Consider the following 21417-nt stretch of genomic DNA (forward strand, 5'->3'; position numbering starts at 1 on the left):
GTAATCCTGAACCACAAAATAATGCATTTGTTTATTTTTTTCTTGCATAATACTTTATAGTATAAAATACTCCTATAAATTTTGAAGTGAGTTATCAGCCAAAACAATTTAAGGAGAGCTTAAGTCTCTAGTTCCTGACTAGGCAATGTTCCCCAAAGAAGACTTATGCCCTATGACAGTATGCCAGTAAAAAGATAAAAAAAACCCTGAATGCATTTTTTTAAATGTGAGCATCTTTATATAAAAACACACAAAAATCAACATTTATTGAGATAACTAGATTTTGATAAGCAAGAGGTAAAAAGGGTGAAATACTGCTTCACAAGTTAGACCATACTCAGTTATAGGAATTTCTAAATTGTGATAAAGAAATTACTATTTCTGATGCTAATCAGCATAATTTCTGTCTACTAATGAGGTTCACTCATTAGAAGTAAGTTTTCAAATGTCAACGTTAGCAACTAAAAAGAAAGTAAAATTAAATTATCTTGGTAGTATTTGGTAATCCTTGTTTAAACAACAGACAATTCTATCAGTCAAAAAAGAATTTCAGGTTGGCTCGTTAGCAGGTGTATGGAATCCAAATTAAAAATATGTGGAATTTTTTGGAGGGAGGAATTTTGCAGTGTTCAGCCGGGATCCCTGGGTGACCTGGGCACAACTTCTGTGGGTCCCAGAGCAGCCTGTGAGTCCATGCATAGACATATGGTGGCAGTGGGGCTGGGGAATTCTCTGTTTGGTGGTTGTTTACAAGAAAACTGGTGTTTTGGAGAGGAAATTCTCTTTTTTGTAGTGCAGTCTGAATCTCACCAAAACCTGTTCATTTTGCTCCTTGAGTTTAGTGAAAGTTTGGTAATAAAGATAAGAAACCAAATGAATTACTCCAAGTCTTAAATGCCAATAAGAGAATACACAGATAAACAAGTATTTAATAATGAGAAATGTGTTCTGATCTACAGTCAGGACCTAATCAACACAAATAGTCTATAAACTGCACTGTGACTTTCAGGGTTCTTTATTTCAAAGGACTTACTACTTGTTTATGAATCCACTTAGGTATTAGTGAGTTTTTAATCCTTCTCCAGAGATCACATCTGTAATCTGGCAGATAATATTGACACAGATACAGCAGATAAAAGAGCAGTCGGTAGTGGGTCTCAGTTGATTTATGTTTTGGATTTTTTCCCCAGATGTGAATGAATGTGAAATGTTGAGTGGAGTATGTGGCGAAGCCCTCTGTGAAAATGTTGATGGTTCTTTCCTGTGTCTGTGCTCTGATGAAAACCAGGAGTATGATCCAATGACCGGACAGTGTCGCTTCCGAACCTCACCAGGTAAAATGCCAGCAGATTTTTGCATGCTTGGCATAATTTCAACTACACACAGAGCCATTGGAAAGGCAAACCTGGTTCAAGTATTGGTGTTGCTTTAACTACAGCAGAAAAATTTAAAACTTCATCATTGTCTTGAAAGTGTGTGCATGAGAGGAAGATTTTCTAGGATGAAATATGTTAGCAGTGAATCATTAGCAGTGAAAATACAGCAGAAGTATCTTCTAAATGTTATACATCAAGAGACTTGGCAGTGATATTGAGCAATTACTACAGGTAGGAGTAAACAGTCTCGCTGACTGTACTGTAACAATGAAATCTGATATGGAATCAAGTCTATAACCTGAGTGATTTTGGTTTTTGCCCAAACTTTTACAAACACTCATCAGTATGTTTAAGAGAGCATTATTAAAACCAAGAGTTATATTTAGTTGTTGTGGTTTCACCCCAGATGGCAACCAAGCCCCAAGCAGCAACTTACTCAGTCCCCTAGAAAGCTCATGGGTTGAGATAAAGACAGATTAAAAGGGAAAGTAAAAGCCACACACACATGCATAGCAAATCAAGGAATTAATTGACTGCTTCCCATGGGCAGGCAGGTGTTCAGCCATCTCTGGGAGAGCAGGGCCCCATCACACATAATAGTGACTTGGGAAGACAAAAGCCATCACTCCAAGCATCCTCCCTCTTCCTCCTTCTTCTCCTCATTTTATATACTGAGCATGATGTCATTCAGTCTGGAATATCCTTTTGGTCAGTTTGGGTCACCTGTCCTGGCTGTGTCTCCTCCCAACCTCCTATGCACCCCCAACTTCATCACCAGTGATGAAAGCAGAAAAGGCTTTGGCTCAGTGTAAGCCCTGCTCAGTAATAACAAAATCCCTATGTTATCAACCCTGTGTTCAGCACAAATCCAAAAACCAAACCCATAGCAGCCACTCTGAAGAACTCTGTACCAGCCAAAATCAGCACAATATTCTTTTCTTATTAGCATTATTTAGAATTAATTAGTCCTGGGAGAGGGTTGTTGGGAAAGCAAAAACTCAAACCACTACATTGGTGTCAATCTACCTCTGTTGTCAGTCTCTCTTGAGGTGTCCTTGCCTGGTTTACTCCTGTTTTTCCTACTAGTCCATTGTACTAGATTTTTGAGCTTTTCTTATAAAGTGTTTTGGGTGTTGAAAATACTACTAGAAATACACTAATTGAAAATTAGTGCCTTAAAGCTGCCTTCACATTTCTGCACTGATCCAGTTTGGAGATCCACAGGAGGATGAACAGATTACAAGAAATGACAGGGTTTACTTGCATAGCTTTTTTCCCCTCCAGAATGCAAATCTTAGTATTTTTTTTCCTTGTTTTCTTATACTGCAGGCTGATGTAGCTTCCAGAAATCCTTAGAGGAATTGGCTTTTTTGCCAGAATGCTAACTTTATAGCTTCCAGACTATGGCTGTTTTCTCCTATCACTCATGCTCTTTCTGACTTGTAAAGAGGGTTGAAATATCCATGATCTAATTGTCACAAATATTTAGATCACTAAATGTAGCACTCAGCAGCACTCAAGAAGTTGCCTGTGCAATACCATTAACAGCTGATTGATTAATGTTTTGGGCCTGTGAGGAGGCAGTACTCAGGAGAGTTCATCTAGCTGATGAAACAAAACCAGAACTAAAAAAAATACCACAGGACCTGAGTCATGTAAAAAGAATTCGCATCCAAGAGACATTTGAGGACATACCGTAACATTACTCTGGGGAGGAAGGGGATGAAGAGCACAGTATGACCGACTCTACTGTCAACAGATGGATACTCTACTGTCAGTACTAATTCCATTATGCTATCAGCAGTGAGCACAGCTTTGCTGTGATCAGTCTGGAGAGTAACTGTTCTTCCTTCCCCTCCAGGATTCATCAGGCTCTAACAAAACACATGCTTTGCCTTTGTCTCTTCTCTGATAAGGTCATCAAGATCTCTCATAGGAAACCACAAGGAGCTAATGGGAAGTACTTCACATCATACGGTGTTGGACTAGAGTAAGGCAAAATGGCAGTACCTGGAACAAAGATCTTACTCTCCTTTTTTCTTCCAAAGTACAAAAGGAGCAAAGACTGTTATTAGTTATTCTTATAAACTATTCTTGCTGCAAAGAATGCTGGAATAGCCACACATCCTCTCCGGCTTTGACAAGCCACATACTCAAGTCAGGCATGGTGCTTCCAGAGTTCCTGTGGTGCATATGGACATCATCTGTCAGCATTAGTTTGCACCATGCCTATGAAAGGCAGAACTTAAAAGGCAGAAAGGAAGAACTTGATCTGTGTTATCCTGTTGCAGATATCTGTAGTTCAGGCTTGTTCACCCAGCTCTTGTTTATTTCTCGTTCTTTATTTTTGTGCATAAAGCAGTGTTTGTCCCCCTTGTATGAAGTGCACATAGGTGACATTTGTTCAAATGTTACTTTAATTTGGGACTTTTCTTCCATGTGGTTAAAAGGCTGTTGGATTTGTGGAGTGCTGTGTGTTCACGCTTTTCTCTACTTGTCCTTAGGGCTCTCAAGATTTCCTTTTATTTAGATTCCACTTGGTGGAAATTTGTCTGTTGTTAGCTGTGCCTTGAAACAATCCTCCCAGTGGATGTATCAGGAATTTAAATCCCTATTGTCACTTTCCAGTCAAAAAACCCAAAAAAGTGCAAAAAATTGTTCAAGACTTAGATTGTCTCATTCCCCTCTTCTCAGCCCTGCCATTCATAGATGGAGGAAATGTTTCAGAAGTAATCAGATTCTGAAAGTGAGAATTGTTACTCAAGCTGTTACTCAGCAAATACTCAGAGTCATCTGAGTATTTGCTGAGTTTTTAAAAGTCACAAAGCTATAATGACTATTTTTCATTTTTACAACCAGTTTTCTGATTGCATCTGTAAGCGTTGTTGATACACGGTTGCAGTATTTAAGATCCTGTTAGTTCTATGATTTGGTTTTTTCAGATCACAGTTTTTAACAACGCTATTTAGACAAACATTTCAGTGTATGCTGAAGTCTAAGCATATGCTAATCTGTCTTATCCACTGAATCTTACTGATGCATGATTTTGCATCAAACATATTGTAGGATTAAGGTTATGCTAAGATATATAAATCTATTTCTAAGAGATACTTAAGAATCCAATTCAGCAGCAACTAGAATAGAACAGTTATATCAAAAATGTGGTAAAATTATTTTCCTTTACCAGCATGCCTTAGGTATAGAGATATTTTAAATTTTATAACAAAAAAAAATAAAAAATAAAAAACCAACAATGATACAAAAAATAAACATTCATTTTCTGTCATGTTTTGTCAACATACCTAGTGAAATCACTTTCAGAAACAGCCTGTTTGCTAAATGTTTACTAATCTATGACAGAGAAATTATAAGATTGTAGACATAGACTGGTCTTAGTTTAAAAAGAATAAAAGAATACTTGTGTCTCATTTGCTTTCCAAACATTCATGACACCTTCTTGACTAACCCTCACTTACAGCTGTGTAAACAGCCATTTAAGCTGCTGAATATATAATGGGAGGAGAAACCAACACATCATATGTAAAATGGGAATAAACAAAGACATGATGAGACTGTCTCCCCTTCCAGGGCAGCTTCTGATGTTCTTTCTCTGATAAACACCATGAAAGCAGCCATGCTTTCTCTTCTTATGAAGATTTGGCTTTAATTCAGTTAGACAGATGGCAAATGGCCAAGGAAAAATTATAAATTGGTGACTGAAGTACTGCTCTCTCACCTTGGAATGACAGATTTAGTTCAGCTGCATTTCTGTGCTGTGAGAGTCTTAATATAGTTCCTATTGGATAGCAACTGATACTACAAAACCACCTCAATTGATGAAATTCTACACATGGAAAATTGTAATTATCAGATGAGGGTTGGCCACAGGCTAAATAACAAAGCTGAAATAAGCAGCCAGCTGGGTGTATCCTTTAATGAACAATTTAGTTATATTGGCAAAACTGCAAAGCCTTGTAGGTGGCAACATTATACTAAATCTGAATGGAGGTGTCTGCCAGCTCCTCAGCCTCCCAAAACTGAAGTCACTTTTCTGAGGAAAATAGAAGTAAATCCAATGGTCTGTCTCTAATTAGAAACCAAAAGAACTATTACACATGTTCATACTATTGAAGTTCAATAATAGGCGATCCATGCTGACATTTTAAAATCTTTTCTCCGAATGGATCTAGTATTTACATGCACAGTAAAGTTCCCTTGTTCCATCTGCTTTGGGAAACGTGGGTGGGCAGTGATAACAGGATTGAAATAGCAAGAGCTGGAGTTCATTTAATTCCTTCAGCATTTGTTAGACATCACTCTCTTCAAGCTCTACCTCACAAACACTTCTTAAGTGAGATCTTAAAACCCACTGCAGAATTGCTTGTCTTTTGTTTCAAAGGTGATTCACTTTTTTTCCCAAGTTTTTGCCAAAGGTCTCTGTTCAGGCAGGCTGATCATCTTCCCTCTTGAGATCATGGTTCACATCTTTCAGCACATGGGGATGGCCTGCTCCTGCACCTTTAAGATTTTCTTCCAAAAGTACATCCAGCCCTCATGGACTCTTATGCCCTTCAGGACTGCTGCCTTAGGGAGTCTCTCAACCAGTCTCCTAAAGAGATGAAAGTCTGCCCTCTGGAAGTCCAAGGTGGCAGATCTGCTAGCACCCCTTCTCACTTCCAAAGAATCAAAATCACTATCATTTCCTGATTGCTTTTCCCAAGACAGCCTCTGACCATCACATCACCCACCAGTCCTTCTCTGTTCACAAACAGCAAGTCCTGTGGGGCACCTCCCCGGGCTGGCTTCCTCACCAGATACGTCAGGAAGTTCTCTTCCGCGCACTCCAGGAATCTCCTAGACTGCTTCCTCTCTGTGTTGTATTTTCTAGCAGACATCTGGTATGCTGAAGTCTGCCACAACAGTAAGGACCAGGGATCACAAGATTTATCCCAACTGCTTTTAGAATATTTCTTCTGCCTTTCCCCTGATTCTTACTCATAAACATTCAACCCTAACATCCTCATTGTCTAACTCCACACAACTGAGACACTCCCTAACACACAGAGCTACTCCACCACCTCTCTTTCCTTGTCTGTCCCTTCTCAAGAGTTTACAGTGGTTATTGCAGTGCTCCAGTTGTGTGAGTCATCCCACCATGTCTCTGGAAGCAACTCTATTATAGTTTTCCTGCTACACAATGGAGCAAACATTTGTTGCAGTTGTATCTTGAAATGCTGTGCCACTCTGTAAAACAGAGGTTCTGATTCCTGCCACAATAGCTGTGTTTCTTGAGACATGTCTCATGCTTACCTTATTGTGCAAGAGCCTGGGTAAAAATCAGTGAAATCTCAAAGAGTGAGAAATCAGCCAACATGCAATAATTTTAATAGGTTTTTTGTGAGTTAAACATATGTTAAGTACTAAGCATAAAGAATTTCCCTAGATAAAAAGGAAATGAACTAGTCACCTCAAGATTTATCTATCTCAAATTCCTGAATAAAGTTTTGAGTTTGATTGATAAATGTGGGCATACATAATTTTAGAACTTGGTGACTTCACTAAAGACCTGTGAAGTTTCTCATATTGATCAAGTGTGATAACAATTTTATGTGGTAGTTCCCATTTCTAAGCCCTTGATAATAATTTTTGTGAAGTGAAATATTAGGTAGACAGAGTTCTGCAAACACAGAAGCTTTTTAAATAGGTACTTCTTTTCAAGATTGCTTCTTGGTGTATTTTAGGAGTGCTTTGCTTTTGAAAGGCCTTTGACTATTATAGTAATAGGGTATTTATTGGATCTGTGGGACAGACTATTTTAGCCTCCAGTCCATATAAATATTGTGAGAGGACCCACTTGATGCTTAAGGCAATAAATCTTCCTTCTTGTCTGGATTCCTATTTTGAAGTAAAACACAGAGTCAGTTAACTTGACAGCTGTATTATATTCCTCTGCTTACCATGAAGTCAGTAAGTTACTTTTGCAAAAATCATAAAGGGTGTTGTATTCAAATGTGGAGCATGCTTTTTCACAGTGAAAATAAAAGGGGCTGTAAATACTCTTGAATGCTTTTGAAAATTGAGTGTTTTCAGGTCATGCCTTGGCTTCTTTATCTGAGAAGATGAGACTGTAATATTTTCTTACCTCTGCAAAGAGCTTTTGGGTTCATACACAAGGAGCATCATGTCAAAAACTGGCCATGTCCATTAGTAGCAGAACATGAGAGCAGGTACTTAATGCATTGCTTGAAAATAGAGAAGTGCAAATTGGAGAAACCCTTTTATGGCCAAGTTGGAGAACAAGTCTGAAAAAGCCAAAGGAAAGTCATCAACTTCTATAATTCTTTCTGATATCAAAAAGTTAAACTAAAATTTGTACTTAACCATTTTCTTTTCTGCTCTTTTGACCTCCTGGAAAAGTGACTAATTTAATGTGTCATCTTGTGTGGTTTATGTTTTCTTTTCTACCTTAGAAATGCCAATAGAGGCTGATCAACAGGAAGATGGAAAGAAGGAGTGCTACTACAACCTGAATGATGCTAATTTCTGTGACAATGTGCTTACATCCAATGTAACCAAACAGGAATGCTGCTGTACCTTGGGTGCTGGTTGGGGTGATAACTGTGAAATCTTCCCATGCCCTGTCATTGGAACTGGTAAGAGGAGGCCTTCTGTCCCTTTGCAAGCTTTTGAAGCATTGCGTTTGTGTTAACAGAGTGTGCTTTCCCTTCAGAGAAGGGTTGCCCATTAAATCCCATATTTTGTAATATTTAGTCATGACTTATCCATAGGAACCCTCAACAGAGGAAAGAGTGATAAGAATAATTCGTACCTGGTATAAATCCATTGGCTTTTCTGTTGTTGCCCTAAGGATAAAAAGAGCCTATTACTGAATAGTGATTTTAAGTAAATATGGATTCTCACAAGAGCTTTTTCCAGATGCTATGGTAACATGTTAGATTTTTTCCACAAGCTGGAAAACAAAGGTAACCATTACAACATTTTTGAGACTGCCTCTATTCTTTGTAATGCTGTTTCTACAGCACTATAGCTTGCCAATATATATTATGGCATTAGTTTTATATTTTGCAATTTACAGAGCATCAGTTAATAATCTTCTCTGGAGAACATTATTAACCTCTAAATTATTGTTTAACCTCTAAATATTAAATTAGACACACAGAGCCATGTGATATTTGTCACAAATTTTAAAAACAGCACTTGAAACATAAACAAGGATGGCTGAAATTCAGAATCCAGCTGGAAAAAAATCACAGGAGAGAACATGTGTCATCCTTGAGATTAAATGCTGAAGATTACTTTTCACAGAAATGCATCCTCATGTTTAATTCCTGTTTTAATTACACCTTAGAATCTGTCAAATTGAAATTAAATGCAAAATGAAAAAGGAGCCTCTCTGCTTGGATTGGTTTGTTTGATTCTGTATAGTCTCCAAGACACTTGAAATAATTTATCTCTGTAATGTACACCGTGTTCTCCTGTTGCAGTCAGTTAGTGTTTTTCCTGTATGAGGACTGAAGAATGTTGACAGGGTTTGTATCTCAGTTGGAGTATGCCTAGATTACAGCTCGCAGCATAGGTCAGAAGGCCCATGCTAGCTTTAATTAAGATAATTTGGCTACTGGTATTGTTATAACTGCAGTGCACCATGAAACCTAGTAAGAACCACATTCTCCTGCCAAAGAGCAAGAGAAATGAGTTTGCCTGAAGCTATGTGATGCTGTGGGCACCCCAGCGAGGTTTGTGAAAGCTCACTCTGCAAACTGAGAACAGGGGAAAGTCAGGCTGCAGCATTTAACATCCCTCATTAAACTAAAGGTGTGTATGATTGCCTGATAGATGTAAACAAGGCTAATATCTCAAATTACCCTGAAATACATGTAACACTACGTATGTGAATACCTTCTTCTTAACAACATAATATTTTTTTTCTTTCTCTCCCAGCTGAATTTACTGATTTGTGTCCTGAAGGAAAAGGTTTCATTCCCTCTGGAGAATCATCTTACGGGCTTCTTGCTCAGAATTACAAAGGTCAGTACTGACTGTATTAAGTTTAATTATTTCAGAAATTTTGGTAGTTGATTGACTAGAAATGTGAGCCAGGAATGTAAGCATACTAATTCACATTTTATTAGGTGATAAAAACAGTTTGTAGTACAAAAACATTACTGAAAATCATCATTCTACAGGTTGTTAAGAATGTCAATTACACAGTCTCTGTAATATTCTGGTTTAATTTCTACTAAGTGCTATATACTGTGAGACTACGTGCTGTGACCACAAACCACAGATACTTGTTTACATATGGAATACAATGCCAGCTTAAATTTGTAAATATATTATGGGGAGTTGGAAGAGGGGAAATAGTTCTGTTGAACATTTGGCCTGCAAGGGCAAATGAATATTAAAACTGAAGAGAAGTTCAGGAACAATATTTTCATTACAGAATTTAATGTAATGGTGGTAGTCCAGTGGTAGTAAAGAAATCAGAGTGACAAAAGTTGGTGAAGGTGGAGGGGAGCTGGCATCACCAAGAAGGAAAAGTGAGATCAGCAAAATTTCTTTTCAGTTTTGAGAAGTAGCCATCAATATTAATAATTTTTAAGACTGTCACAGAGCTCATCCTAAAGTCCCTGAGAGTATTTTTGTTGAGGGATTGTTTAAGGTTGTTGTTTATCTTTACAGATCTAAGATTTCTGTGTATATTCATAATGGGGGTTTGGAACTTGCTGTGTGTGCAGCATATCCAAATTCATCTCAGATAAAATCTGTGTTGTTTTTGTGCTACGAGGGTTAGTAATATCTCTAGCTGCTATAAATACTGAAATGTAGAAATAGTTCACCTGGAAATATCTTCCATAAATCCCTGCCATAATAAGACTATTTCCCTTTTCAGTAAATTTATATTGTGAAACCTTAGGAATGGCACAAAGGACAAACTCTAAATAGATAAATAACTTTTTACTAAAGTGCACTTTTTGTAATGTGTTCTTTCTCTGTTACACTAACTTAAATGTTACTGTTGCTTTTGTCCACAAGTTTCTGCTTGTAGGGGCAATTCCTATTTTCTTACTGGAATTTTTTGTTAGAAGTGAATAGCCTGCTAGCTTTCCTTGGTTTTGCTTCCAGGCTTTCCCATTTTTCTCCAGACACAAATCTGTGATCCACAGGAAAAAGAAAGATGTTAACATGACATTTCTTATTAATCTTTGTATTATTCTTGCTGCTAAACAGTCAAAATATTTAATGTTTGTAGCCACTTAGTGGCTGGAAGAGCGGATGTTAAAATAAATTGTTTTCTAGATCTTTCAGTTCTTCTTGAAAAAAGGAAGCATTTGAAAGATTCACCTTTAAAACTACTGTACAGTTGAAAATTACAGCTTTGGTATAAAATCTGTGGTGCCCCAGAATAAATGGAGAGTAAATATATAGAAGACAGTGAATTAAAACAATTGGTATTGAGAGAAGAATGACCTACTTTAAGTTGTGCCTTTTATAGTCAGTTTTACTACCAACCTAGCTTTAGCAGATTACTCTAAGTAAGTCTAGCAAATGAAAAGTAGTCTGGAAAAAAGGAAGTGAATGGAATTCCAACAGTAACAAATACATAAATATAAGACTGGGAAAAAATGTGTACAACTGTGAAAAGCAATATATGAGCTGGCATGTATTTTCTATGAAACTTCCCTGAAAACATTTAGCCTCATTTGAAATCATGGTAGATTCTCTTTGTCAGGCATTACTAGTTCTGTAGTGATTGCCACCTGTGTTCAGCCACAGACACAATTGGTCCTGTGAGGGGAAAGGCTGCACTGAATTTGTGCTTTGAGCAACAAAGCCATGAGCAGTGCAAATAGGAAGATTTCCTACTGTGCACAGCACAGTCACCAAACTGTGCAAAAAGAAGAGCAGTCAGAGAGTCCATCCATAAGCATAACTGCTTAGTTAGTTTGGTAACCAGATGGTGTACTTAAATTTTATCCATGGTGAGAATACCTTCAGTAAAGCAAATTATATGGGAAAATACAGGTTATATGGTTCATCTCTTTTGCTTGGAGTTAGGAGCAATGTGATACTAAAGGAATGAAAGGGAAACTGCAGATTATTCCAGTCTCTGTGTGCCATGGGACTTAATTCTGAAAGGGGAAGTAATGGTCCACCAATTTTTCCTTTTCCATTCTCTCTACATAGCCTCTTTCACACTAGTTGTCTGATGGGTTTCTTTTTCTGTGGATATCTGTGTTCCTGGTATTTTCTGTTTAAACAGAGAAGTGTATAGGATTTATTCCATCTTGCTTGTCTACATGGCATCACAATAAAAATGGTAACACAGCCTTTAATGTTTTCTCCCCAGATGCTGATGAATGCCAGCTCTTTGGACAAGAAATCTGTAAAAATGGCTTCTGTTTGAATACACAGCCAGGTTATGAGTGCTACTGCAAGCAAGGAACATACTATGACCCTGTTAAGCTCCAGTGCTTTGGTAAGTTTATTTAAAGTGGTCTTGTCACTATAATGGTATGCAGATGGGCAAAACAAGCAGACTCCTACAGCAGGATTCCCATCAGAGCTGTGGCATTTCCAGTAAGGGGAGAAACACTGGGCCTCTGGACTTCTGTAGCAGTTTTGTAAGATGCATTGGGTCATTTCCCTTTCTTCTGCTTGGCTGAGCAGCAATTCTGGATGACATAGCTGTGGCATGTGGAGCAGGGTTTGCTTTATTTGCCTCCTTTTCCAGCAAATTACTCCCAGGAGTTTGCATCTGCAGAATAGCCTTTTGTACTCCTCTGAGTGTATAGTCAAGAGCTGGTGCCAGCCTTAATGTGGGCAGCACAAAGTGATCAGAGGGGGCTCCCTTCTTACATGCACACTGCTGCTTACTCTGCCAAGGTACAGTTTAGCCTTCTTTCTTTCTGTATGGGGTGAGCAGTGAAATGTTGAAGCTCACCTTTCATTTGGTAAGTGTTCTGGGTTTACTATATTAAATGAAATTAATGCAGACTTTTTTGTTTGTTTGTTTGTTTCAAGGATAGCTATTTTCCCCAAGGAGTTAATATGCAATGTGAAATTACAGTTGAGGTCATTGATAAGCCCATTTTAGCCTGCAGAACCCTGTACTCCTTTGGTTCTGGTATTCAACTGAAAATTACTCATGACTATGACCCTGGCTTTTACTTTGTAAGCAGAGCACCATGTATAATGTGCAGAATAGCAGAATGAAAGGAAGCAATTTTTGCAACTGCAATAAGAGAGCCTTTTACCTTTGGATTCTATGATTATTCTTTACAAAGGGTGGGATTTTAACTGATTAAATGTAATTTATCTGAAGTGTCCTGCCCTTCTGTTGAGCTAAATTTCAGCTTTTGCTTTCCAAGACAAATTAAGAAAAATAACTACTATGGCTAGGTAAGGTGATCCCTTCTTCTGACAAGCTCACGAGGAATCACTAAGAGTATGCCCAACTCTAATGCCTGCTGGTATTGTTCTAAAGGGAGACAAATGTGGGAAGCAGTGGCAGCAGGGTGCAGGGTATTCCTGGCACTGCAACCCATGCAGCAAGCCTCCTTATCCTCCCTAGTACTTCTCTATACGAGCTCCCTAAGACTTGAGGATCAGCAGTTAGCATCCTTCAGATGTCTGTCCTTCTCCATGGGCACAGGCAGGATTTTTTTGCCAGCAGTGGGTATTTGTGGTCATTTATAGAAGGCATGCAGCGGAAAGTCTGCTCGTAATACAGGAAAAGAGAAACATAGATTAACACAATGCAAATACTTTGTGCTGGCTTTCCTTGATACATTTCCTTCCATTTTAAAGACACAGATGAATGTCAGGACCCAAACAGCTGTATTGATGGCCAGTGCATTAACACAGAAGGATCTTACAACTGTTTCTGTACACACCCAATGGTTTTGGACACAACAGAAAAGCGATGCGTCAGACCAGCAGATTCAAGTGGTATGATCTGTTATACATATTACTGAAGTGAGTACACCTCTACAAGGTGGTGCTGACATGGCTACAGACCCCAAGTCTATGCTTAGACTGGGTCATCCTTGGATGAGCCTGCTCTTCTGGAGGATTTTGGAAGGCAATGCTTGGCCCATCATCTATTGATCCAGAAGGCATCATGATGTAGGATTCCACAGTGCTCCACTTTGCCTATACAGACAGGACATTGCTGGAAGTATTGTGAGATTAGGCTCGGGCTGAGGAGTCTTCAGCCAGTTCACCAGCTCTGCGTCTGCCTTGTCCAGCCTTGTAGGTAATGAGGCTCAGCCTGCTTTCTGTCTCAGTAAGGCTGGAGTTTGGCTGCAGGCTAAGTCTTGCATTCAGTTCTACCAAAGTAAAATAAAAGCAGGAATGACAGGGTATAGGAGGAAATAGCTAAAATTGTATGTGTGCTTTCAATTGATTAGCTTTGAAGGTACATTGAGCTCACAGTTTCAAGCTGTGGGCTTCAATGTCACTGTTAAAGTAACATTTTTGTGTTCCCTTTTAATTTCAGTAGACACTGATTTCAGAAAAAAATGTTAGATATTATGAGATTCTTGGAAATGTCTCAGAAATCCAGATCATTATGCAGTCTACACAGCTTTGTCTATGCCACTCATGTCTTCGAATGAAGTGTTACAATGGGTTTGATTTAATGCTGGCGCTGTATAACCTATAAATCCAAACCTCTTGTTCCTGCAACTTTTCCTGAGATGCTTGTGTAAAAGGAAATGGGAATACAGAGTGAATGCCTGCTTTAGTCACTCCGAATTGTAAGGCTGATATTTTGAGAAGTAATGTGGTTGCCCTGTTGTGTGGAACTGTGAAAGAACCACAGCATTTCTATTGTTCTATCTTCACTTAAACAAACCAAGAGCAGGATTGTCCTTTGGGTTTATCTAGGATGTGAAGAGAATGCAAGAGCCCAAAGGGTCTTCTGTCATGAGACATTCAGCTGACACAGTAGTGATCATCTCAGCCAGCACAGAGCACTCAAGCCTTGTATCCCTACTGGCAATGTCCTCCTCATGCAGAGGGAGAGGGGGCAGGCTGGTTCTTTTGCTGCTAGCAGAAGTTGGAGTCGGTTGCAGAGACCCACTGCTGCTTTTCACTGCATATTCTGGCAAGTTCTTAGAATAGGTGTCTAAGTTGTGATCACCTTTGTAGTTTCAGAACTCAGTTTTTCTCTTGAGCAAGGTTTCAGTTCTGTACTCACCCATGCATAATGTAAAAATGCAGGAAATTGATATGCACAGACAAAACAGAACCTTGGTTTGTGACAACACTTATTTTTCACTCTGTGTTGGAACAAAATCAAAACTTTGCAGATGTCTTCACAAAATGATTGTGCTGAGGTTTTTACATTCCAAGTGGAAGATTAAGTTTATGGTTCCTCTCCTTCCAATCAGCAGTGATCAGAACTTGCTGGGACTGGGAATGGTCTCTTCTGAGATCTGTGTCAAAACTATTATGCCTCTGAAATATTCCAGCCTTGGAAAAATACAGATTTTTGTTAATGTTCATAAGAATGTGACAGTAGTTCACAGCAGTGTTCTGTCTTTAACAATAGCTGTAAGTGAATGATTAGAGACCAGGAGAGCAGATAAACAATACTTCTCTTCACTCTCCCCAGCACTTTCTCAGCCTCCAGCTATTTTCAGCTCAGGGGATTTCCTGAGACTGATGTAGTTTGTCTGTTTAGTTAATGGGACTCTCTCTTCCAAGTATTTGTCCAGTCTCCCAGGGAGCCCATGTAAAATTTTTGTTCATCTCTGCCCCAGTTGTAAAAGTTCTTTCAGATGCATTGACAGCAATATAAGAAAAAGCTAAATAACAACTTTTAAAGATACATTATGTGGATGAAGTTCCCCAGACATTCACCTCTCTCTCTCGGTGCTGGTTTTTGTCAAGCTCTGTTAACTTCCATGGGAGCTGAGCTGAATCCGTGTTAAGTGTTCAGCAATGACTATGATTTAGAAAGATCTGTTTTTTGGATATCCAACACAATGTGCTTTTAAATTGGCCTAATGTGACCTCTTGGAGACTTTTAAGATTTTTCCAAAGCTGAACATACAAAGGATGAGCCACCTCAGGCACTTTAAAAAGGTCATGACTTCTAAGCTTAAATTTGTATTCAGCAAGTCTAAGTTATTTTTCTAGTCTAAATTTATAAAATGTATGATTATACCAGTGTCTTATTTTAAATAACAATGCTGTAATGATGACCTAATCCTGTCTTTTCCATCAGAACAAACTGAAGAAGCTGAGGTCTACCAGGACCTTTGCTGGCAGCACCTAAGTGATGATTTTGTCTGCAGTCGGCCGCTGGTTGGAAAGCAGACCACGTACACAGAGTGCTGCTGCCTGTATGGGGAGGCCTGGGGCATGCAGTGCGCGCTGTGTCCTATGAAGGAGTCAGGTAAGGAAACGCACACGTCGCTGCTTGGAGCCAAACCTGAAACACTTCATTGCTTCAATCCCTTGCATTTGTACCTGCACCAATAATGTGAGAAAGAGTAAAAAACCCCTATCCACTCAAGTTAAGAGAAATGGGTTACCAATAAGGACTGAAGAATTTCCAGGGAATATAATTTAGTGTTAAAAAGAAAGCTGGTTGATGTATTTTGTTCATGTGTTAGGGAATCAGATACTCTTCATGATATTTCAGGTAGAAGGTGTTACTTGTAGTGACTACAGAAGCTGAATGTCAATGTCATTGACACAGATTTATTTCTGGGGACTGGAGAAGGGACTAGTGGAAGCAGCATAGGTGTATGTTGTGCTTTGCCTGAGATACATCAGCCCTGGTTACACAGTCTGATGATATGATACAAACTTCTCCCCATCCTATATAAACTGTTCCAACGTCTAGTTTAGATGCAGCTTTCTTACTACAAATGTGTCTTTCAGTGACATATCTTTCCATGTAGGAATACCAACCTGCACTGATAAAGCATTTTATTGTGAACATTCCTGGATTTTCACTTGGGCCTGAGTTACTCTATGGTAATATTGTGGCTAAAGCAATACATGTTTTACTTGTAGGAATAACGCAGGAGTTAAAAAACTGCAAAGAGAAGCTCAGTGAAGCATTAATGTGGTTGTTTCTGTCTGCTTGGTTTTATGCTTGTATAATTTACTTGCAAGGTCCCTGAACCTGTTCTTAGATACCTTTACTTGTTTGAGTTTTCTTTGGAAATGCAGCAACTGAAAAAAAAGCATCTGATTTTGATGATGTTAGCTGGAGTAACTGCTGGCTGATGCTTACTTACCCCAGGAGGAGACTGAAGAATAAAAACAGGGCATGACAGCAGCTTGATTTATAAGATTTGGAAATCTCTGAAATGTCTTTGTCAGAACAAATCTTTTATGAGGACATCAAATTACTATACCTGCTAGAATAACAAATGCAGTGGAAAGACATGTAATGTTGCCCTGTATTTGAAAGATAAATACAGGGCAACAGCTAATAGCAAGAATTGTTGCTATGGCCTGGAACTCCTCAAGTGGAAAGATTGAGCAGATTAAAGGAGTTTTTCTTCGTACAAAGTTCATCACCTGGTGAGAGTGACCCATCTATGTCATGCAAGCATGCAATCCTGAGGGAGCAAAGAAGAGCTGTTCCTGTTAAATTAGGTACAAGATTTACTTCTGGAGATTTCTAGATAGGTACATTTACAGCAGGATAAATCTGAAAAGAAAGAGAGAAGGACCACCAGCTTTGGTCAAAGAGAACCTGCCTCACAAGAGAAGATGAAAAATTTCAAGCATAGCTATCAAACAAAGGCTGCAAATTCTAAGAATCTTCTCTAGAGCACAATTATGGAGGACTCCCAGAAGCTTTTAATTTAAACAAAAGTGCAGGGAAAAAAATTGGAACTATTTCAGTCTGAAAATACTAGATGTATTTTGATCATTAGGAACACAGGATTCTAGATCCTGTGCCAACAGTAGGGTGCAAATCCCCACTAGCTTGATGGAGAAAATTGAAAAATTAATTTCAAAATCACATGGAGGTTCCCAGTGGATGACATCCTAAATATCAGTTGGATGATCCTTAGTCAAAGCTGAAGAGCATTATGTTGGATAATGAAATCTTTCTCCCTCCAGACACAAAATAACTTTTGCATTGAGAAGTAGCTGCTTTAACTGAAACTGAGGCATACTGTGATCCCAAATACTTTAAATTATCCCTAGATTGGAACAAAGCTAAAAATAAAAGCATGTTTATTATGTCAGAACAAACATACAAGCTCTCATTTCTTTAGTGGAGATGGTATGTGCACATTTGTCCTCACATACATGTGCACTCACCCACACAGAAACCTGGAAGCCTTTTTCTGTGTCCAGGAATGTTTACCAAGAAAAATGTAAAGCTGACTGAACTGAATAAATTATTCGTTTGACATGTCTTTAGTCTGTAGCACTTAAAATGATATCATTGGCTCAAGAGAGTGCTTTCACACCTCCAGGCCATCAGGTCACAGGTTCAAATCCTGGCTGGGGAACCTGGAATTTCTCCATTTTTAAATACTTAGGTATTGTGTTGGCTGGGTTTACTACTAAAGGTGTTTGCTTATTTCCCCACTTAGGGGCTTTCTGAAGCTTTTTAACACATGTTAAAGAAGACCTGCCGATGTGAAAAGCATTATCACCACAAGACTTTCACCATTAAATCACTTGGATCATAGTACAGATCTGTGGTTTCCTTTTACCTTGTTTATAGTCCCATTTGTATTTGAAGTCCCATGTATTTGAAGATCTAGTCACCACCCTTAGAAAGAAGGAAATACAGGCCTGCCACCGTGATACTTTTGCAAGTCCCTTCTAAAGATATTAATGTTTTATTAAAAATAACCTCTAGCTTTTGTAATCCAGCTTTTCTTTAAAGTGCTTCCATTTTTTGTGATTAAGATTTAAATATCCTTTTCAAGTAGGACCCAGCATAAAGCCAGTGAGAAGATAGACCACTTTTGTAAGAATTATCCATATTAAGCAAAAAGAAATACAATCTTAAATCAGCCTGAAAACAGAACTTATATGGTTGCTACTGTTTCTAAAAACTACTAATCAGTGCTTAATTAAACAAACTCCACTGAAATTACTCCAAACATTCAGAGACTGAGACAAAAATAAGTAGTACTGTTTGATATTGCAACAAATATTAATAGCAAAATCTTAACAGTAAGACTGATAAGTATTTTGATGACAACATTGAGGAACAAATTCAAAATATTAGTTCAAAGTCCTGATCAAAATACTGCAAACACAAGCTGCAGTGCTGTGGTTGAGTATGTCTGACTTGTGCAAACAAGGGATTGTGAAGACATTGTTTTCACTTACATTATTATCTTTTGATATCACCACTGCAGATAAAAAGTTTCACAGATTTCATCAGTACCAAAATGTTGACTACTGAAGTGTATTCTCTCTGAGCTCATATGTCATTAGTCTGTATTTGCCCAAAGAGCAGTAATAACAGTTTCGTAATTATTCTTAAAAAACTCCCGTGTTTAAGGTTTGTCAATGGCAATCTGTAGAAATTGACCAGTTGAGGAAAATTAGAAAATTGGATACTTTTTGGTTTAGAAAACAACAGAACAGGAAACAACAGTAAAGCATCCTTTCTTAATTTCACCCACCCATAAAAATGCATGTTGGATGCCTGGCCTTTGGAAATTTTGCTTCCTTGGTCAATTTCCTCTTAGTGCCTACCTGCCCAACTCTCTCCATCCAGAGTCCATGGTCTAAAAACTGGTAGCAGGACAGGCACCAAGAGGTTTAGCAGCTGGGTCAAAGCTTCCATGCCAGAAAACAGAGCAACTGGCCCAGACTGAAAAAAATCTGAAATCTAAAATAAAGCCATATACACCTCAAGCTAGTTTGAACTTGTAGGACCTGAACTGTAAATGTTCTGAGACTCCAGAAACTCCTGTGAGACCCGTAGGGGACTGGAATGAATTTTAGGCAAGGTGTATGTTTACAGGAAATTTGAGGAGAGGAGATAGAACTAACAACTAGAAAATGTTGAGTAATGTGGTGTGCGGGGGGGTCAGCATTTAATTTACAGAGACAGCCTATTTTCATATTTGCAAAATGATAATTTTGAGGCTATTGCAGTGCAGTACCACCTTTGCTTCAATAACACCTTAAGGTGCTGGTAAGGTGGTATTAGGAGCCCCTGAACCAAAGAGATGTTAATCATTTTAAGGGAGGGTACTTCCTTTTCTGTAGCTGGCTGCCTGGAGAAGCTTTCATACAGAAAACCTGGGTGAGGTAGGTCTGGGACTCATTAGCTTTAGCAGATATTTTAATAACTGTTGAGAGTGGGGGTACATTACTACATCTGTAACTTAGACTTTTTTGGTGTGAGTACTAAGATAATGTCATGAACACATTCTTAGGCAACTGGAAAAGGCACCAGCAGTCAGTTTATCAGCCTGCTTATTTGTATATCCTTAGAAATACTTTTTCTACTCTTAAGTTTTAAATTCTATTACTTGGTGGGGTTTTATGGAACTGCTTTATGTTTAGAAGATCTGCAGAAAAGACAATGGTAGATCTTCAGTAAGTAAATGTTTAAGATGTTCTGTCGGATTAGAAGTCACATAAAGAACTGCTGTTTATATTGTATTTGAAGTTTCTATTTATTTCCACCTTAGCATTTGCAAAGACCATGCTGGAAGAGCACTAAGAGTAGTGGGTAATGTGGATCACCTGGGCTATTGTATAATGTAGGATTTCTCTTGGACAATTTCATATTGTGGTTTTTATACAGAAACCCATGCCAGTGCTGGTCCTTCCAGTTTTTCCTTCCATCAGGAAAGATAAATTAGCACCCTGAGCAATATATTCCCCTAACCTGTTCTAGACACATGCTTTACAATGTGATGCTGTCCCAGAAGTGGTTATCTCTTTCCATGGATCAAAATGGACAATGAACAACTAATTCAGATGCAGACCCTTAGAGATGCCTACATGGAGTTGAATACTGCCCATTTCTGGCAGAACAGATTGTTTGGATTGCATTTTTGCTGGAAAGGAACTCTGTGTATCCTTTGTAAACATTATGAGTTAGTTCTGGGCTGAACTTCCATATTATGAGAACATAGTGTTCCCTTTAAGTTCTGGCTAGTTCATGAAGATCTGGAAGTACAGGGAAAAAACAATGTGTAAAGGATAAGTTTTCATCTCTCCTCTTCTGGGATGGTAAAGATCAGCAGGAAGGCACTGGTTCACTTCTGTAGATCATTGCTCATCTTTCTATTTAGAATGGCATTATTCCTCCTTCCTTTGTGATAAGGACTCTGGTCAAATGGATTATCCTCTGGGCTTAAAATATTGCACTAATTGGGCCTTGAATATGCAAATTCATGTGTTTGGTTGTGCAGATTTTTGGCTCATTTAATTTCTGTTGATGAAGAGTTTCAGTGATTTTTCTGAAGGTTAGGAGAGACATACAGAGTAGCTTTGGCTAAAGGTTCTTTCTCATGGAACCTCACATTCCAAGTGTACATGGAAATCAGCAAGGAGTCAGAAGGTCATGTGCAAAGTTGTGCCAGAAACAACCTGACTTTTACTACAACTTTTAACTATCTACTTGGAGCAAAAGAAATGGGAAGATCATTTTAGAAAACTTGAGCAGCATTAGTAGAGGAACAAAAGATCACTACCAAGAAGTTTTGAGACAATCAATTTGGTAATTATTCCAGTTTAGCAAGTGCTTTACATCCCCTGTGAATCTTTTCCAGGGATTTCATTTAGAGTGTGTTCATGAGACAATATGAACATCCTTCTTAACTAATGAAAAATAACCTTTAAGACTGACACCCTTACCTTTTTCTTGTGCTGTAGAATAGATATCAATGCTGTTCACTGCAAACCTTAGCATCTATCCATGGGCAACATCAGTGAAGCTTTCAAAGCTGTGAAATAGCACAGTCTAAATACAGAGCAGAAATACCTTTAGCTTTGGTTCTCATGTGATGCAATCTCCTGAGACAGCATAAACTTAACCAATTCAGATTGATGT

General features: G+C 38.4%; 1 protein-coding gene across 3 annotated transcripts in view; it reads left to right on the plus strand.

Moving 5' to 3' along the window:
- Positions 1-21417, plus strand: part of LTBP1 (latent transforming growth factor beta binding protein 1) — a 188567-nt gene that overhangs the window by 156788 nt on the left and 10362 nt on the right. For all 3 annotated transcript variants that reach the window (XM_031504314.2, XM_077782059.1, XM_077782060.1), the window contains 6 exons: positions 1191-1334; positions 7847-8029; positions 9339-9425; positions 11749-11877; positions 13209-13349; positions 15634-15804. In XM_031504314.2, the coding sequence (XP_031360174.2) occupies positions 1191-1334; positions 7847-8029; positions 9339-9425; positions 11749-11877; positions 13209-13349; positions 15634-15804 (855 nt within the window). The remainder of the gene's footprint in view (positions 1-1190; positions 1335-7846; positions 8030-9338; positions 9426-11748; positions 11878-13208; positions 13350-15633; positions 15805-21417) is intronic.

This window comes from Lonchura striata, chromosome 3 (assembly GCF_046129695.1).
Source record: "Lonchura striata isolate bLonStr1 chromosome 3, bLonStr1.mat, whole genome shotgun sequence".
Taxonomy (NCBI): domain Eukaryota; kingdom Metazoa; phylum Chordata; class Aves; order Passeriformes; family Estrildidae; genus Lonchura; species Lonchura striata.